Source organism: Pseudochaenichthys georgianus, chromosome 10 (genome assembly GCF_902827115.2).
Source record: "Pseudochaenichthys georgianus chromosome 10, fPseGeo1.2, whole genome shotgun sequence".
NCBI classification, from domain to species: Eukaryota; Metazoa; Chordata; class Actinopteri; order Perciformes; family Channichthyidae; genus Pseudochaenichthys; species Pseudochaenichthys georgianus.
Window position 1 is genome coordinate 15533692 of NC_047512.1, and position 21364 is coordinate 15555055.

Consider the following 21364-nt stretch of genomic DNA (forward strand, 5'->3'; position numbering starts at 1 on the left):
GAGATCAAAAATGTGGTGAACAATAATGTAATTTAATGAAAAATGTGATGATCAACTTAGCACAACGTGGACATGGGAATTGTATTACTAATCAAAGCAATCATAAAGTTTGCAGTCAACAAAGAAACCAGCGACCCTGTCACCCTCTTTTCCACACACACACACACACACACACACACACACACACACACACACACACACGCACGCACGCACGCACGCACGCACGCACGCACACACACACACACACACAGGTGATTATAATTCCTATGAGTGCCGCCCCATATCCATGTGACCAATACAAATGCAATCAAACAGTAATATCTTATAATAATACAAACCATTACCCATACAACATTTTTTAAACTAGTACAAACGTAATTTGTATTCAAATGCATCACTTTGTATTTTTCATGGCTCCTCCTACAACACAGAATAATTGGATTTCTTGATTACGTTTAGCTTCCCTGTCTCAAAGCCGTGTCTCTGCCTTTTTTTCATCTCAAGCATTTTTTCGTTTGCGCAATTGAGATTGCAAAGGATGTTCGAACCTGAGAAAACCAATCTCTAAATCAAATCACTTTTGACTGCTTCTTTTTAAGTAATGAGCCTCCACTGTGGTCTTGTGTTTTTAATTTGTTACTGTGATTGGTATCGGCTTTTTTCAGGAACATTTTATTCTCGCAAAGAAGATATTTTTGTAGTTTTTTGATACAGGATTAAATAACCTAACATCATCAGTTGCCTGAAAATAGATTCAAGACTGAAACTGTTCTCTTATTTTAACCTTGTTATGCTCGGTTCATTAGTGATTAACATAATTTAACAGATGAATCTCAAGGTGGATATTTGCATACCACATGCTCACACACACATATTCAAATATGTTTTCCATTATGTAACCTGTTAAAGTCAAGTTCCTTTTTTACAAATGTTGGAATACTGGCATTAGAAAGAGTTCAAAGGCTTGGATGGATGTGCAAATCATCACTAAAAAGAGGAGCTGTTGCATCAGAAAATATGTTGTGTGCTGTACACAAAAATGCTAGCAGCAAAAAGCTATTCTGTTTAATATTTGTATATGAAACACATGCAATATGTAATATTCTGCTTTAATCCGGGCAAAATGATTGGACAGACTTATTACAATCCTGCGACAGCCACAGAAACATAATATGTATATATATATTTACTTCAATCAAACTCAAAGTTTATAACAATGATACAAATATCAAAGTTCCCAAAGCTTGATTTGAGTTTTCTGGCAAAGAAATCCATGTAACGTACAAAATCAAATAAATATCAACGTCTTTGGACAAATTATTTGATGCAAATATAATCTTTGTATGTCTGGTAAACCACAAAGTCTCAAGTAGTGGAAGTATTGTAGTTTTTCTTTTTTGAAATAGTGTTTGAATGCATTATGATGCACAAGATACCTAGAATGTTTGATATTTGGTGGTGCATAGTGCAGCCATTTCTGTCAGGGTATAACTTAAGCTAATACAAAATAAACAGTCACCGATATAGTTTTGACTAAATTAATGTTCCTTAAGGAAAATAAAAGGGGAAACCAACATTTTATGAGTTGACAGTGAGGAAGACCACCAGCGTCTCTCCGAGTGTAGAGGCCTTAAAGTCAGATTGCTGCACTAAAAACAACCAATACTCAAACTATGTAATAATAATATTTTTGTCAGTTGATGCTTCACTGCTGCTCTGGAAGCACTTCATTCACCATGCAGTTGAATAAAAACCATAATGATGCTAGAATCAACACAATGAGCATCCTTTAAAGTGTTCACATTGCACTTCCCCACTTCCTCATCCAGCAACAATAATATTAATGACAGCTGAGCTCTTATTTTACCGCCGAGCTCTCGCTTCAAAGCCAAAAAAATATAAAACAAATGTCTTGATGCCACGTTTGTTGGGGGAATGTATCTCTGTCATTGAAAAGATAATAAAGTAGGAAGGGTAATGAAATATGTAGATGGAGGACGAAAAAATAAAAAACTGCGACCATTACAGTATGCTGTCTTGATGGGAGTACGGTGAAGAGGTGTGGAAGTGAAAGACTTTCCTTTCTGCTGCTGTTCTGTCGGGTGCTTCCAATCACAAATCACCTCGCCACATGTCTGCAGACAAAAGGAGTTGAGCTTGGGAAGAGTGTAGCCATGTTTAATAGGGGGAACAGAAACAGTTTGACAGCTGCCTATGCCCAGCAGGGTTGTGAAGGGTATGGCTGATGGAGTTTTTCTTTCAGTAAGAGTGTGTCTCTGTGCATGCATTCTGTTTAATAAACGCTATTGAAGTGTTCCTATGTGAACATGTGTGTGTGCTGTATCATTGGAGCTGCTCCAGTCCCTCCAGCAGTGTGTGACGGTTGCAGCTGTGAGGGGACGCTCAGTGCGCTCATCCTGCATTAACAGCAGAGAGGGGACCAAGAGCTGGAGGGTGTGCGTGTGTCTGTGTGTGTCTGTGTGTGTTCCCCGTTCCCCTTCTAACTGGTGGCTGTTGAGGGGCTGTGGGACAGTGGGACAGAGCAGCAGGGAGGCAACAGTCCAACCTCCACTAACCCCCGTCAGGCATGAAGCCAAACGCCGGGACACACAGCGACATGCATCCACACACACATGCGCGCTCACTCACAGAAATGCACGAGTACACTTGCAAGGACTCTATTTACCATAAGGCCTGCTGGACACTGATAGCCAGAGTCATTGTTGGCTTGGGATCTAATTGTTTAAGTGAAATCAGTGCTCGCCACATTCACAGTGAATCCGACGCGCTAAGTTCTGGGCGTCCCTATCAGCGCCCGCCAGTTCTTTTAGACGCTGCATAATGGCTTTATCACTTCTGTTAAGTGTTTGTAATTGTGGGTGGAAGAGCATTACAAATCGTTGTTGGCTTAAACCCACTGACAGAAGGATGTGTTCGCAATTACAGTTTTTAATTGGTTCCATTTCAGTACAATAACTCCATCTGTCAGGGCTGATTTATATTTCATTTGTTGTGAATATTTACTTTGAGAAGGAAATGTCCCTGAGAAACCTTATAAAGCCGTTGACTTATCCCAAATGAGTTTTCTTACCCTTTATCTTTTCTTGAGCACTTTTATTTTCAAAGGAGAGTTTGAGTAAAGACGAAGTGGAATAAATAATTGAATATGACCGCTGTAGGCATAAATACTGGTAAGGTTTTACTATCCTTTCTCCTGTTTCTTATAGCTTTAATCTAGATCATGCTTACCATCCTTTTATTGTGGCCAGCCTCAGGCACACCTGTGCAATAATCCTGCTGTCTAATCAGCATCTTGATATGCCACACCTGTGAGGTGGGATGGATTATCTCGGCAAAGGAGAAGTGCTCACTATCACAGATTTTTTCAGATTTGTGAACAATATTTGAGAGAAATGGTTATTTTGTGTAAATAGAAAATGTTTTAGATCTTTGAGTTCATCTCATGAAAAATGGGAGCAAAAACAAAAGTGTTGCATTTATATTTTTGTTCAGTGTATACTCTGGTAACATACTGTACTGCAGCAATGCGAGCATGTGCTGTAGGAACATAATCATTATTTGTGTGTTTCTCTATGAATCAAGACCATTCGCACAGACATTAGTGCAGTTTTCTTTTTTTGTGCGAGAGTGTGTGTGGGTCGAAGGACGTCAGGCAGATGGCCTTTTCTTCCTGTTGTTCTTCACGAGTGGGGGCCGTGTAGGTGTGGACAGGAATGTACAAGGACAGAGAAGTCTTTGACCAAGAGACACGTTTCTGCTTATTAGGTCACCCATCTCTCCTCGAAACCCCCTCCCTCCCTCAATCTCCTCCCTGTTTGTTCCTTATATCCCTCTCTGAATGCCCGGCTTTTCTCTGGATTCTCTACCAAGCCAATCACCAGACAGAGTAAATAATGTCAACACTCAGTTACCCGATAGTGACAGGTTTAACAGCGTGAGGCTGAGACTGGAATCGAAACGCCACACCAAGTCTGCACTTTTAAGGTAGGCACTGCACATGGAGAGAGAACTGCATTCATCTGCAGAGCTCCAGTAATGAGAGTAGATCCCGACTATCTCTCTGCTTCTCAGGGATATCTCAGCTGCAGTCTTGATTCCTTCAGATTCATATCAATGTGTAGACATGGTGTGGTTGCACAGTGGCTTAGATCCTCTGGTGCTTTATCTGCACGGTTAAACTGCCTTCACTCTTTTGCTTTTAAATCCAGCTACTTTGATTTAAAATTCACATATTGTCCGGAAAATGTCCTTCCAGGTTGCCTTGAGTTGTCAAAAAGAGACAGATGTTCTGTGTGCACTAAGTGTATAATTTTAGTCAAAGTGTCAAGCTTTGATTTCTGTAGGAAACAGTCGTGAGCACATAGAGGTGAGAGCTGTAGCCATAGCAGCAAGCAAGATATTGTCTGTGTCACTTTGTGGCATGTCAGTGAAATCTCTGCTGGTTTTTCAGCATCGTTGAAAAACATGCAGCACATACGCTTCACTGGCCAATGCCACATCTGATCAAGGCTGTAAATAATGCATGGTTAAAGCTTGACTCGTGGTTTTGAAGTTTAAAGCGGGAGACAGAGCGACCTGAAGTGTTGCTCTGTGGGCTGGTACGTGCATGATGCAGAGGTGTGCCAACGAAGCGGGGATAATTGAAACGTGTGCATAACATGATTGTTGTGGACATCATTTCCCTATTATAATGCCTTTAATGTTTCTTGCAGTGAAGAAATGTGAACTGATTATTTTTTTCAATATTTAAACAGGTTTATTAATACATTCCACCAGGTGCGATGGTGAATGAGTTTGTCTTTATATCGAACCCTCGTTGCTATCTGAGGAAAAGTTGAAGAGGAAGAGGAGAGATTTGATGTCGCCGACAGCGCTGTCTGTCACTCGGTTCCCTTTTCCACAAACAAACCTCTCAGAGCTATCTTTCACCCGCGGGGTATCCTCTTGGTGTTGGCAGTGATGTGGTTGATGGCTGTCATTGTTCAACTCCATTTCACATCTTGAAGAGGCAGCTTTCCAAAGCAAACAAACAATCAAGCTGCCACTCTGCTCTTAAACATCACTCTGTCATGTCGAGCCTCTTCTGACTTGTTTCAATGTTTTATTCCCTAACACAGCAGTGAAGTGAATTAAATGTATGCACAGATATGAAGGCGTTTAGGATATTATTTTTAGAGGTTTAGAAGCAGGTTATTTCAGCTCAAGTGAGGTCCTGGACGTGGAAGAGTTTGCTCTTATTACCAGCGAAGGGGATTCAGACTGTGAGCAGGAGAGATGAGCTGATTCATACAAGACTAACCCAGACTAACAGGGGCTGTCTGAGGGAGCAAAGTGAGGGAAGGAAGCAGAGAGATGGTGGTGTTTTCAGGTGAGGTGGTCTGAAGAACAAATTTAAAAAGTAGAGAGAAGAATGGATGTGTTCGGACAAGTAGGAGGCGTGAAAAGAGAGAAGATGCAGATAAGGAAAGGAGAGCAAGTCTTTCCCTCCGTCTCACTAGGGATTCGTTCACTCAAACGTTGACACTGCAACAAACGCTTTCCTGGTTCATTTCGGGCTCAATTTGTTTTGGACAAACCACCTGAGCTCGGTAGAGAAGCACTTAAAGGTAAGCAGTGAGTGAGTTAACCCTTTCATGGTCCCACCCATTTGAAAGCAATGGAAGATCTTCATTTGGAAGGGCTTTCTTAACTTCTTTTGGCACTAACAGCTAATAAATATCATTATTTTTAACAGAGTATGCTGGTTTTTTATTATGATCCACCCTCAAATTGTAGATATTTGTATGTACTGTACAGCCAAAGTACACAACACATTATTAGACATATCATTCGGGATGCTATAATTGATTCTTGTCTTTAGTGATTTTCCTTTTTATTATTTTCCTGATTCATCAAATAAGTCTCTAAAACATAAACACAGAAATATTTTAGTTTTGCACAACAAACTGTCTCAATGTATTTAGTTATACTAATCACAAGGTATTTTCTTCAAGACATCACATTAAATGATAAAGGGGTTGTGTCTTGACTTAATACCCAATTGAGGTGTGTGTGTGTGTGTGTGTGTGTGTGTGTGTGTGTGTGTGTGTGTGTGTGTGTGTGTGTGTGTGTGTGTGTGTGTGTGTGTGTGTGTGTGTGTGTGTGTGTGTGTGTGTGTGTGTGTGTGTGTGTGTGTGTGTGTGTGTGTGAGCTTTGCTGTTGATGGATGGTTGCTCCTGTACAGGTTATTGGTTGAGTCCTTCAGCATGGAAGAACCAGTTTGACCAATTTCAAAAGCAACATGATACAAGCTCACTGAAAGCTCTTGTTATATTGTGTGCGTGTTATAAGGCTGAAGGTGTGAGTTGAGAGGCCCAGTTGTTGTCGAGGTAAAGGTTGCGAAATGAACAGAAAAGACAGAAAGCCTCTGGATGCCCTGTGACAAAACACAAGATTTATCGTGACCTGTGAAAGGTAAAAGCTTCCTTTGCCACTCGTTATGCTGTGTGTGTGTGTGTGTGTGTGTGTGTGTGTGTGTGCGCGCGCGCTTGTCTGTGTTTTTTCCTTGAGTTTATTGGAACGGAATAATGGGATGAAACTGCTTTTGTCTCATGGTTTTCAATTTTCTACACACGGGACACAGTTATTCTATTGGACTCTTTCTTCCCTAACTATAAATCAGATAAATGGCACCTTTCATTACATTTTAACCAACATTTTCAGATTTGTTAGGCCTGATGTTGGCAGCAGAAACTAGCTTTACACAAAACATCACACTATGTCACCTCAAGGTTCATATTCTAACCTTATAATCAAAAAGCTGGTTATTTATTTACCCAGCAGGCAATGGAGCAACATTATCTTCCTTTTTAAGTCTTGTTTCTGTTCATTGCTTTCAGAACATGAGGGATGTGTGCGTGTGTGTGTGTGTGTGTGTGTGTGTGTGTGTGTGTGTGTGTGTGTGTGTGTGTGTGTGTGTGTGTGTGTGTGTGTGTGTGTGTGTGTGTGTGTGTGTGTGTGTGTGGGTGGGTGGGTGGGTGTGTGTGTGGATATCAGAGATGTTCACAAGTCTTTTTTTGCAAGTCCAAGTCTCAAGTCTTTGGTCACGAGTCCAAGTCAAGTCTCAAGTCTTTGTGGGGTGAGACTTGATCAAGTCTCAAGTCTCAAGTCTTTGGTCACGAGTCCAAGTCAAGTCTCAAGTCTCTAAAAAAATAAAAGTCTCATGTCTCTTCTGGTTGTAATAAGCCTTCTATTGTCTGCTGCTATCCAGTCTGTTAAGAATACTGCACAGCTATATCTAAGAAATTCAAAGCATTTACTGTGTTATTATACACTGGGTCTCTAATGACATCTTTTAAGTCTACTATTAATAAACATATTCCTCTATCCTCTCACTCAAAGCCAGTGTCATGGTAACCTGATAAACCTGTAACATTAACGCTACGTGGTCAACAATAAACCTGTAACCTGCCTATAAACCGACAGATGTATTTATGTATGTAACTATGTATTTTCTACGTTTAACGTTAGCCAGTAGATGGTGGCAGCGGAACGTAATGGTTAACGTTACCGACCTTTTTTATGTCATGTCAAGAGTTGGATGTCAACGCCACTCAACTCAAACAAGTGTGACAAGCAAACATTCACTCATCTTTTCAAATATTCAGTTACAAAGCTAGTAGCAAGCTAAGTTAGCATTACACAGCTGATGCTGAGCTAAACATGTTTGCTAACCGTCCATGCGTTAATGTGACTGACCTCTCCGGGTGAGTTTAAGTGCCTGATGAAATCCGACGTTGTTGCGCCAGCATCCTTGATTTTGATATTGCAGACTTTGCAGTGTGCGCTCCTTTTGTTGGTGCCGCCGGCGTTTTGTTCGAAGTGTTTGTAGTTGAACCTAATTACAAGCGGTACAGCCGCAGGTGTGCCGCCGGTCGCCATGGTGTTACTACGAGGTAGTAACAGAGGCGCGCACATCTGCGTGTAATGAGCCCGGCTAAAATAACTGGATGGCCTGCCTGCCTGTCAGCCTTCCATCTGGGCACAAACTGATCTCGTGCCCTCATTGGTCATGTGCGCGTTCGTGTGTGTTGGAGGAGGCGGGCTCTATAAGGAAGTAGCAGCCTCTAGCAGATTATCTCCGGTTGTGTATTTTCAAATTCTAGCGATCTCGAGCCGGTTTCTCTCAAATGTACCTACCCCACCTTTAATACGCCAAAAATAGAAAACACAATGATTGTTCACGAGTCCCAACACACGAGTCCAAGTCGAGTCTGAAGTCTTTTGGTCACGAGTCCAAGTCAAGTCTCAAGTCTCTGTGTGTGCGACTTAAGTGCGACTCGAGTTCGAGTCGCAGACTCGAATCCCCATCTCTGGTGGATATATAGTAAATGTAAAATAGTTTATACTTTAATATGAAATATGATTTGACTGGTATGTTAAATCACTGAAGCCACCATTTAATCTTTGCCTTGACTATTGCAAAATAAATAGTAGACGGTCTCTTTTCGTGTTGAACAGTCAACTCTGAAATGTGCACGTGCATGTATTTTGACTGGCCAGTCTAGCTCCTTATCGAATGATGTGTTATAGCAAAAGTTGAACCAGGTTCAACTTCGCAAGATCTTGTGTTTTATTCCCTTCTCATCCATTGTGTGTTGAGGATTCATCAAAGCCAGAAATGTTCTCATTCTATCCTCATCGGCTTTATATATCAGAACAAAATATTAAATTATTAATCAAAAGAGAAGAAAATCATTTGCCTGTAATACTCACCTGACTGTCTCCTGCTCTTTCTTCTCTTCAGCTGCGGGGCGGCCCTCGTGGCCAGGATGCCACTGTGTGCCGTGCCAGTCCACAGCGGACGGTGAGGGGCCAGAGGAGGGGACGGAGTGCAGGAGATTGAAGGGAGGCGTCCCGCACCAAATGGGAGAGATGAACCTCTGCTGGAACGAGATCAAACGCAAGTCCCACAACATCCGGTAAGAGGACTTAGTGGTGCTAGTGGTAACTGCATCAGGCTGGATAATGGGATGTTTGCCAAGATGCTGAAAAACCTCTGAGAGACAAAGGGGCTGCATTTGGAAACATCAGTAGATATTGTCCGTTCTGTGGGAACAACAACTGCCAACCGATGACTGTATTTCTCCCTTGTTGGCTGTCTCAAAAGATTTATTATCAGGATGCAGATCATTTCCCCAACATCTGATCAGTTCAGCTTTATTTGTTAGCCAGCAGTTATCCGTCGCTTTCTTTTTCCAAATACAATCTGGTTTGCTGAGATTCACTGAGCTGAATAACTCCAAGCATTTTGGTGAAACATAAAATCAAAAGACAAAACAACTTCCCGTTGCCAAATTTGGAAACAAACACACCCAGTTTGTGTACAGATGAGTGATGATGGCTTTTGGCTGAGCACAGTTTTTATTTTATATTTCCCAGAGAATTACTTTGTTCTGCTTGAATATGAAGTGAGGTTGTGGCCGTTTTCCTTTTGGCATTGCATTTGTTGGAAGACATTATTGATATATGTGTGCGTTCAAAGAAAACAAAGCCTACATCTTTATGTACTCTCTTTGTTTTCGATTGCCCTCCAACAAATCTTCTTGTGTCCATTCACAGTCAGTTTTCAGGCAATTAAAAATGTATTGTCTAAGAATGTACTGTCAAACAAGTGTGCATATTTCAGTACCCCTTCCAGTCAGCTCAATAATTATCGACATAATATGGGTTATTGCTGCCATCACACAAGTATAACTCGAGAGGTTTGCCACTGAAAAACAATTATGTTGTTCTTAATCGCAAACTGTCCAGGCTTGCTGCATCATTTCTGTTTCTTCCATGCTGTTTAGACAATTGCCCTCTTAATTGCTTACTTGACCCTGATGTATCTCAGATGAGGGAGGGGGAGGTTAAGGAAGGATAGTCGTGAAATTGGTTAAGACAGTTCCCCCTGCAGTCACGGGTAATGAGATCACTGGCCTGCAGTGGCTGTTTATACTAGAGCTGCACTCTGACTTCATCAGGCTGAGAGAGGAAGGGAGGAATAAAAGGAAGGAGTCGATGGCGAGAGAGCGAGCGCAGACAGCTGGTATTAAATCATCACATTGAGAGAGATGGGATGCGGAGAAATGGGAGGAGCAGAGAACAAGAAGAATATAAGAAGGAATGAATGAGAAAGAGCTTCACAGAAAAGCTGTCTAACCTTGAGGGGAGAGCTGTCCAGAGGAAACGTCTGACTGTATTTAATGCCAGCGGCTGGACAAGTGCAGACGACTGGCTTTATAACGGCCTGTCTGGCATTGATTGACAGGTGGCTGAGGCTCTACTCACAAGTCCCGACTACTTTCTTCTATCCTTTAAACCAGGGATGGGCAACTTTGATGGTGGTGGGGGCCACATCATTGATGTACTGGCCACCAGGGGGCCGCATATTCACTTGGAACACACACACAAACATTCCATGTGTTGTATGTAATTATTAACAAATATACTAAGTCTGACATCTTCATTGACATTTTACAATCAAAGGGAACATCCTCTAATAAGCTCACTAAACAAATATCAGTTCACAGAAATGTTATTTCATTTTTACAAGTGGCATGTTTATATTGAACAGGTTATTAAACAGTCATGACCGAAAGAACGAGATCGCGGATACAAGCAGCCGAGATGGGTTTTCTCCGCAGGGTGGCTGGTGTCTCCCTTACGGCCCGTCTACACCACAGCGTCGACAGCGTCGAAAGCTCCAAGCTGCTCCAAGCTGCCCATTCACTTTCAATGGGGTGATGTCACGTAGCCGCGCTTTTTCGCCGAACTGAATTGTGGGTAGCAGAGCGAGGCGTCTCAGGCGACCCAGGCGACCAGAAGTTGAACATTGTTCAACTTCTGGTCGCCTGGACGCCGGAGTAGCCAGCGCCAGCCAATCAAATCCCGTTTCCCAAAATCTGACAGCTGAAGCGCTAGCCAATCAAACCGCGTCTAAGCTGGGAGAGATATCCCGCCGTTCATTTCTATATTTCAAAAAAAGTCAGAGGAGAAACTAACTATCGCCGTAGCGAATCACCCGGTTTTGTATGACCAGACCCTCTTCACCTCCCGGGATACAAACCGGAGGAACCAGGCATGGAGGGAGGTGGCAGAGACAGTGGGGGAAACTGGTAGGTTTTCGCCTGTTTGGGGAGTTTATATATATATTGCTCGCATAAAATCCCCGGGGGTTTTTGCTTTGTATGTCGGGGGCGGGAGATTCATGTGATTGGTTGTTGGCCGTGTTGCTTGAATAAAATCCCCAAGCTCCAGACACGCCCAGCTCCAAGCTATTTTTGGAGCTTTGGGCTGAAGTCGAATAGTCCATTTAGCTTAGGAACCTTCCTAAAGGAGTGAAATGACCCGGAAGTCCCTCAGTGGCAGCCATGATAAGTGCCGTTCGAATTCTCTAGAATGATGAGAATGATAGGAAAGGAGGTTTCAAACTTCCTTTATAACCTCCTTTAGTTTAGGAACCACTGGACCTCCCTAACCGACAGGAGAAGCGAAAATGCTGCCCCACAATGCCTTGCAGCCGCAGCATTTGCCGTCACTCAACAGTCGGCCGTTCACGGAAACAACCGATTATGACCGAGAAATGATATCATGAGAGTTACGGTGCTTATTAAGCATTTTAAAACGTAGGTGGTAAGTTGCCAAAGTGCTTTGTTTTGAACGTTCATCAGTATTATACTCAAAAAGAGAAATATGAACGTTAGTTTTCACTGAAATTATCAAATAAAGTCAACATTTCAGTCTTTACTGGGCTGTGTGGGGTTTGTTCAACTTTTAAAAGATGCTTGAATGGTGATATACACAGTGATAGATGTTAAGGACCAGTGTTGGGCAAGTTACTTCCAAAATGTAATATATTACATATTACTTATTACTCTCTTTTGAAAGTAATAAGTTACATTACAAAATTACTCTCTCTGAAATGTAATGAGTTACACTACTTTAGTTACTTTTCTAGTTACTTTCACCAAAATAACTGCAAAAGAATGGCTAGGTAGGCCTATTTTAAATGCTAAAATGTAGTTTAGTGCAGCTCATTATACATCCAATGAAGGGCAATGTGGTATAGCAGCATAACAACTGTGTAGGCCCTTAAGGCTACTAACAACTTGTATTACACGGCTTAGTTGAATACTCGATTCTGATTGTAAATTCTTAACATGTGACACGTTGTTAATAGAGTAGTACAGACCACTGTCAAGGACTATAATGAAGGTTGCTAAGGAGGATCAGGAAAGAGAAAGGAAAAGAGGTTAAAAGACGGAGCGCTGGACGTCAGATAAATCACCAGAAGAAGGCAGACAGGAAGTAAACACTAACAGGACACGGAATGGGCTCTGTATTTTGTTTAGTATATGGCCGTGTGCAGGCCCGGCTCCAGAACAACATGACTCCGGGTGCATCTGAGGTTACAGGGGGCGCAGCAGTAGCAGGTTTACATGAGCAATAGTGGCCGGCAACAGCAATGAAAAATAGAATTGATGGTCCCCAATGAACAGATTATGGCATTTGTTATGTTTTGAAACCAAGCAACTGAGAACATTTCAAGTGAGTTAAAAGTGCAATCCTGAAATATCTCATACAGTCCAAAGTGGACTGTGGCAAAGAAAAGCACAAAAGCTTCAAAGCTGTACTGATAAAACAAATGAGAACATATTGTAAATCAAGGCAAATATTATTTGAACCAGCTCATGGTTTGAAATGGCAAACATTGAAAAGCAAAAGTATTATTAAAACCATGTAGCCTACTAAACATCACCTTGGTCCCATCATATACTCTGGGAAGAGAACATGTACTGTCCTTGAAAACTGGTATCACATCATCATGTGAGGTTGAATTTGTGACCTGGAGATCATTTCAGCTGCAACATTAGCTCGGTGAGAAGCTTGGGATATGAGATCTTTGTGTAGCCATTCGTGGTGAAGGCATCTGTGCTATTGTATGCATTATTTTTTACCCAACATTTCTACAGGCATGGCACTATTTTCACATATTCTAGCCCTTGTCTATTTGTATACCACGAGCTGCAAAATGACCACCTAACCCCACTGTACAGGCGGGTACTTGTTTATATATACCTGGGCAGGCTCTGTTTTGCCGTGGTATCCTGGCTGGCACCCGCGGGCCGCAGAGGGGCGGCGTAGTTTCGGGCGATGAAGACTGCTGCTCCGGGGTTGAGGGCGGCGAGTCAGGCGGGAGTAAGCTAGTGTCCACAACGGAGGGTAACGTGATGTCCCCATCTGACCCGTTGCTACGGTCTGCAGTAGATGCAGTGTTGCTGGCGTTTAGTGATGGTTGCTTTAACAATTTTCGCATAAATGATTATCCACAGATGTGTGTCACTGCTGTGGAAGCACTTTGGAAATGAGGCACGCGCAGCGGAGCAGGTCACGCGCACCTGACACAATTTGTTGTTAGTATTTTTCGCTCCGTTCTCTTTTTTGAATAGATCCCGGCGCGAGGCCTGAAGGGTAAACACCTGGTTTACTAATCTACTCGCACGTATGTCTGGTGTCGGAATGTCTCGCTATGTTAGTACATTGTTAAAAAACAAAACACCATTTAATTTCGGGTTAAAATGTGTTGTAACTGCGTTACTGAGCATTGTAACGGGTAATATATTACCCACATTTCATTAGTAATGCGTTACATTACTTCGTTACAGCAAAAAGTAATATATTACTGTAACTACGTTACTTTTGTAACGCGTTACACCCAACACTGTTAAGGACTAACGTTTATAATAAATACATCTGTATTGATTTTTAGATCTTTAGTTCATACAATCATACGTCGTATTGGGATCATTTGTATTAATGTGGACCGGAGGGAGAGGGTGACGAGCATAAATTTCACTTTCCTTTTTTATTTCAATTCCAACTTTGGTCATGAAGAATATGTTTCTCTGTTGTCCACGTTCATAAAGCAAAGCAGCAGCATCAGAGCACGGTGCAGAGTCTCTAGATGAGTTTACATCAGTCCCTCGTTCTTATTAAACATCCATGTTGTAGTCCGCTGTATAGAAAACTGTGGTTTCCATAGTTTCCCCACAGCAGCAGGCGCAGAAAATGACGTCCGCTGGCGCATCATAAACACGTCGGATAGTGAAAGTGCATTCGGATTCTCTAAAGTACCGCAGTCTCTTCTCCTAAGTCCTTTTGAATTCTCCTATCCACTATCCCTTAACCCCGTGACGTTTCACTCAGAGGTCAAGGAATAGACGATAGGGTTAGAATTTAGGAGCTGATTTTTAAACTATCCGACTGCAGCCGTAGTGTGGACGCTCCGTAGGGATAAGGTGAGAAGTTCGGTCATCAGGGAGGGACTCGGAGTTGAGCCGCTCCTCCTTCGCGTCGAAAGGAGCCAGTTGAGGTGGTTCGGGCACCTAGTTAGGATGCCACCTGGGCGCCTCCCTAAGGAGATGTTCCAGGCACGTCCAGCTGGGAAGAGACCAAGGGGTAGACCTAGGACCAGGTGGAGGGATTATATCTCTTCGCTGGCCTGGGAGCGCCTTGGGATCCCCCAGTCAGAGCTGGTTGAAAGAAAGTTTGGGGCTCTCTGCTGGAACTGCTACCCCCCGCGACCCGACCACGGATAAGCGGGAGAAGATGGATGGATGGTTATTAAACAGTGGAATAAAACTATTTTAAACTATTGGAAAGCACGGAAAATGTGTGTGTATTGAGATTAACCATTAAGATGACATAAACATGAAGTCATGAACACTAACCCATACATTAATTGTCTAACTTGAACCTGAAACACTTGTAGCCAGTCTCTGCATTCCCCTTATTCCACAATAAGGAGAGTGTCAACACAGACACCTGTCTGCTGTTCCTCAGCGCCATTCCCCCTCCCTCCCGCTGAAATTATGAATGAAAAGCGTAGTAATCATAGATAACACGGCAGGGTCCGTGACAGTTTGTTTTCATCTGATTTCAAATAAACAAAGTCGTGGTTTTAAGAATATTAAACTTGTTTCGCCAAATTCAGATGATAAATACAACTTTTAAGCTTGTAAAGGCATAATTACAAGAGGCAATTTAACGTCTCACAGCAGGCATAACAACAGCCGGTGTTTCTTGCGAGGGTTTCCCCGGGAAACAAACACAATACACACAAATGCGTCACAGATTATTTTGCGGTATTTGAAATCATGTACGCAGCTCGCGACGTAACTAGGAGTCTAGTGGACGGTATCAGAACTACAAGTAAAACAAATAAAAAATATATTTAAAAAAATGTTTTTACATTTTTTTTAATTAATTACGTTGTTTAGAAATTAATCTGAGTGCCGCAAAAAGAGGAGGTGGGGGCCGCATGCGGCCCGCGGGCCGCCATTTGCCCATCCCTGCTTTAAACTGTCCTACATTATACCCTACATTATTCTGTATCTGGATTTATATGCAACCTCCTTTGTGGTGTGTTCATTTCTTTCCAATCTGCAGCCATGCTTGCATTTCAGTGAGGCTCAATGGGGACATGCTCACAATGCTAATACGCTAACATGCTGATGCTATGCAAGTTCACAATTGTCCCTATAAAGCGTTTTGGCATGTTAATGGTTGCAATTCAATTCTAAAGACAAAGCGCAGCCAAGGACAGTTGGGATGTCATTAGCTTTGCCGATAATTGACCAAAGTGAGGACAATTCACTGTGAAGGTAACATCAATGGAGGGTTCATGAATGTTTGTACCGCATAATGTGTCAATTAGATCAAAATTTGATTGGATAAGTGAAAACCTTTGGTTTGTAGGGACAACATCAATGCATCTCTAAAGGCAGCAGGATTAATCCACTGGCGACCATACATATCTGTGCAAAACCGAGGCAATCCATCCAATAGTTTTTGAAATATTTCAGCCTCGACCAAATTTGTGAACTGGCCGACCGTACCATGCCTAAAGTTGCGCCTCCAGCGTGGCTCAAGATGAATCACATCTCCAAATTGTGGCACTGATGTGAAAGCACCCAATTTAGAAAACACCCTGAAAGTGTTACAAATTAAGATAAGGAGTAAACAGCATTATCTAAATGTGTACAAGCAGTGGAAGAGAGAATCTATCAGCATGACACAGTGTCGCTCAGCTAATTGGGCTCCGCGCTGATAACAGAAGGTTACAGGACTTGATCACTTTTTTGGCATCTTTTATGGAAAGTAGGCAAATCCATTACACTTTTAACTTTTGCCCACACTCAGCAGCTGCCTAGCATGTGTTATCAAATTCAGAACTGTGCTTTAATGCCATTGGCAAAAAATATAGACATGCTGTTCTTATTGCTTTGTACTTTGTACTATATAGTGTAGTTTCAATTTGTATGCAGGATTGAGATAATGGCACCAGAAAAGTGGGCCGCAACACTGTTTTGCACTCTGTCTATCATAATCACAGCTGAATGATTTTGAAAATATATAAAAGAGACATTTGTATCTGCAGGCATATTCAATTCAATTCAAAACCTTTATTTATCCAGGTAAAATCCCATTGAGATCAATGATCTCTTTTTCAAGGGAGACCTGCAGCAGTAGGTTCCACAAGAAGACATACAAACATTTAAACAACAGAACAACAAAAAGACATCATACAGCAAAATGTACAGGGATTACAATTTACATATCTATCCACATGTACAGGTACCAACAGCATCTGATTTTGTAGCATCCAACCGAGCTTTAAAAACATGTAGTGGTACTAGCTTGGTAATTTTCCATTCTTTTTGCAGACTGTTCCATGTTAGTGGAGCTGCACATCTAAAAGCTTTCTTCCCTAAGACAGTCCTAGCACTTGGCACATTTAATAAAACCACAGCATGCGAACTCAGGCAATAAGTACTTTCAATTCGCAGAGAGATCAGGGAGCAGATATAAGATGGTAGTTTATCCAACATGGCTTTGTAAATGAAAAAGTACCAGTGACTGAGCCTCCGTACAGTAAGTGATGGCAAAACCGCCTTGGTATACAGGGTACAGTGATGCGTAAGTGCTTTACAATTTGTCAAAAATCTCAGTGCACTGTGATACGCAGCATCTAACTTGCTCGGGTAATTGGCAGGTGCATTCATATATAACAAATCACCATAGTCTAGCACAGGTAAAAAGGTCACAGTGACTAGCCTTTTCCTGGCCTCAAGCGAGAAACAGGACTTATTTCTGTAAAAGAACCCTAGCCTAACCCTCAGCTTTTTAAGCAGGTTATTTACATGACATTTAAAAGTGAGACAATCATCAAGCCAGATACCCAAGTATTTGTAACAGGTAACCACTTCAAGTTGTATTCCTTGCGTAGTTACAATATCCAAAGCAGTCTCCGGTGTATTTTTAGCTTTAGCTTTAGAAAAGAGCATTACCTTGGTTTTATCCACATTTAAAAGAAGCTTTAGTTCAGAGAGCTGAGCCTGAATAATGTTAAAAACAGCCTGTAATTTAACAACAGCCTCATTAATCGAGGGACCTGCACAGTACATCACGGTATCGTCTGCATAAAAATGTAAGGTTGCTCCTTCGACATTTTCACCTAAACTATTAATATAGATAGAGAATAAAAGTGGTCCTAAAACTGAACCTTGTGGTACACCATTAGTGATGTTTAACCACTCAGAAGACAGTCCATCAAACTGAACACATTGGGACCTTTCAGAGAGGTAGTTTACAAACCACCCCACTGCATGGCTGGATAGGCCAATACTGACCAGCCTCTGCTTCAAAATGCGATGATCGACGGTATCAAAAGCTTTGGATAGGTCAACAAATAGAGCTGCATAACTCTGCTTATTATCTAAAATACTCGTAATATCATTTATCACTTTCATTGTGGCAGTGATGGTGCTGTGTTGCTTTCTGAATCCTGACTGATGTTTAGACAGGATATCATTTATACATAAAAACTCCTTTACTTGTTCACTCACAAGTCGTTCAAGAACCTTAGCCAGAACTGACAATTTAGAGATGGGTCTATAATTGTTTAATAAGGTGGCCTCCCCTCCTTTTAGTAGTGGCAGGACATAAGCTGACTTCCATACTTTTGGGATTTTGTTCGTGCTGAGAGAGAGGTTAAAAAGAGTAGTAAGAGGTGGAGCAATAAAATCTGCAGCTATCTTTAAAAAGAAAGGTTCTATACGTTGTCCGGACCAGCCGGCTTTTTAGGATCTAGCTTGGTTAAGACTTCACGAACAACATCAACAGTAAAAGGAGTAAAACTGAAAGGGTTTTCTAGACCACATTGTTCTGTGTCACCGACTGTGGTGTTCACAGAAGCAGAATTAGAAACAGAATGAAACAGAGAGCCACAGGACACAAAATGCTCATTAAAACAATTTAACATGGTAGCCCTGTCCGATATAGTGCCAGATGCTGTGGTAAGGCACGGAGGTAGCTCATTACGGATATCACCGGTGGATATCGATTTTATGGCTTTCCAGAATTTTCTAGGGTTTTCAGGTTCTTTGTGGTAACTGACAGATAATACTTAGATTTAGCACTTTTGACATTTGAAGTGAATCTATTTCTTAGCCATTCTACCTCTGAGCCTGATTTCCTAGCCTTTGCCCAGGCCTTGTTTCTCTCATGCAGGAGACTATACAGTTCAGCAGAAAACCAAGGATTGTCTCGTCCCTTCACTCTAAATGTACGCAGGGGTGCATGTCTATCTATAATTTCCATAAAACCAAGATACAAATAAGACCATGCGGTTTCCACATCAGCACACAGATCGATTTTCCCCCATTCAAACCCAAACAGATCATGCACAAAACCCTGCTCCACAAAATGTTTTATGTCTCTCTTGATGATAAAACCTTTTGGACTTTTGTGTCCCTAATTGTGGCTACAACACAGTGGTCACTCAGATCATTCGCAAATACTCCCACAGCTGAATATTTATAGGGAATATTAGTTAAAATGAGATCAATTAGGGAGGATTTATTTGGGGACTTAATATTAGGGCGAGTAGGACTGTCAACAATCTGAGTAACATTTAAAGAGATACAAAGGTTTTTAAAATCCTCTGACACTGCAGTTAACCGGTCCCAGTTAAAATCTCCAAGTAGCACTATTTCCTTGTAGTCTAGTTGTGATAAAAGATTTGCTAGTGAAGATAAGGAGTCTTTGACAGCTGAGGGGGGTCTGTAACAACTCACTACCATGACCTGTTGACCCTTTGCCACTTCTATATTTATGAATGTTTGGTTGATTTTGTTTTGTTTCTGTCAAGTTTAAATGAAGTCCACAACAGTTCAAACAAACTCCCAAATGCCCCCGCTGTGGAATGAAGGATTTATGATTCAGATACACACACTTCCACCAATATAATTTGACCCGTTGGTGGTGTTACAGCTGGAACATTTTAATGTATGAGCCAACCCTAAAATCAATGTTCTCATCTCAAAAAGATACGAGTAAGCATATTTCCCAAAAATGTAAATCTATTTCTTTACCGTCAGCTCAATGAGATCCTCCCCAGTTTGTTTTAGTAGCTCATATCCTGCTCAGAGTGTCATAGAGTTAATGGTGTGATCAGGCCGTATTTCCTCTGAAACCAGTGGACATTTGCATACTATGACAGTCAAACAGACACGACAGCTTGTTGCTGAATCATCACAAATCTCTGTAGTAGCGGCACAGAGTGAGTACTCAATTAGAAGCATGACTCCTTCAATTATATTTCACATGTAATTTATATTACAGTGTCTAACACAGGAGTAACAATCAGGCATTGTTGAGATTGGGGTTGTTCCACATGGGGAGGTGCCCACAGTTTTGCACTGCAGGGAATGCCCACTGAGGATGGTGTGGGTGTTTCAGTGGCATGTGGAATTTATTTGCCGCATGGCTGGGATAACTGCAGAGTGCCAACCACCCACTGTCAGCGTCTGTGCGAGGTCAAAGGAAGACCTCTGAGTGTGTTTTTTTCTCTTTCTGTTTTTGTCATTACAACAATGTTTTCCATCTCTATTCACACATATACCTCATTCACACCAACGGTGTTTCAGGGCCGGTTCGGAGCTGGAGCTTGAAAAGCACCGGGTTTTCCTCTTAGCTCCGGAATCCGGTTCGTTTCAAGCACCAACAAATTGTCCGGCCAGAGCAAAAGCATCACATACGTCACGCTTACGGCGAGGCGGGGGCAGGGGCAGAGACAGATCAACTCCTGAACAACAACAACAAGCTCGTGTTTTATCCAGTTTGTACACAACGATGGAGAAACTTAACAAGAGTTTCAGTGTTTCTGCTGTGACAACCCTGTGGTTGTCCACCAGTTGGTGCTGCTGTAACCTGTGTGCGTGTTGTAATCAGCAGTGATGGGACCCACCTGTGGCGCTGATTCCAGGATATAAGAGGGCTGCAGAACAGGCTCTCGGTCTCTCTCAGCTGTCCTGCTCGGTGCAGCAGAACACCGCTCCTTTGTTCTATTTTATTGTTGTTTGTAACCACTGTGTTGCATAAAATAAATGATTGTTTTGGGCAACTCCAGTGTGGAACTGTTGTCCTTATATTACAAGCAGAGCCAGCTTGTAACACTGCCATAGACTGTATATATAAAGGTTTCTGCTCATGGTGAAGCAACGTGTCTGCGTGTTAAGGTGGAACCTGCGTATTCACGTTGATCACCTCTCATTATAAATCTATAAATATTAAACTTGACTTCACGTGTTCATTTGAGAACAGCTGTTACATACCTGGGTGAAGGTTACAGTTCATTTAAATGAAAAGATACAACGTTACTCCACACGAAATAAGACCGACCTCGGAAGCAGTTGTGTTTAAAAAAACCTTTATTGACACGAGTACACTTTTTTATAAGAATATAACTAAACCACAGAAATGACTCCGGAAAAGCTGCAGATAGAGCCATAAGAAATTAATGCAACTGATTTCATCCGCGCGGTTTGGCTTATGAAGCAGGCACGCAAACGATGACGCAACGACGCATTACCAGTCGGACTCTGGGCGGTGTGAAAAGAGCCAGAGCTAAACCGAAGAACTGGTTCTGAACCTGAAAAGCTCTAGCACGGAGCTTGAACCGGAGTTGCGTTGGTGTGAATGAGGTCTTAGAGATTTAAACAATCCTCATTCAAGGTCTCTTTTATTCTCATTCTTAATCAGACTGCCTTTTTTTTTATCTTCCATCTTTTCTCTTTTTGTCTGCTGTTTCTTATCCAACCTCCACCTCCTATTCTTCTTCATCCCTTGCCAGCACCCCTCACAGGAAGCCCAGTCTTTGTGCAATACCCCTCGGTGGTTCTCTACTCCACTTTGCCTTCAGTGCTTTCAGGCTAAGTTACAGTACATTGCCTGCAGGACTTATTGAGCTCCAATTACA

At 42.0% G+C, this 21364-nt stretch overlaps 1 protein-coding gene across 2 annotated transcripts in view; it reads left to right on the plus strand.

Moving 5' to 3' along the window:
• drp2 (dystrophin related protein 2) overlaps positions 1–21364 on the plus strand; it is a 137541-nt gene that overhangs the window by 30718 nt on the left and 85459 nt on the right. Inside the window, exon 2 of one of the 2 annotated variants that reach the window (XM_034093720.1) lies at positions 8807–8981. In XM_034093720.1, the coding sequence (XP_033949611.1) occupies positions 8926–8981 (56 nt within the window). In that variant the 5' untranslated portion in view covers positions 8807–8925. Of the gene's footprint in view, positions 1–8806; positions 8982–21364 lie in introns of those variants that run through there. The other variant, XM_034093719.1, reaches the window with a different exon arrangement.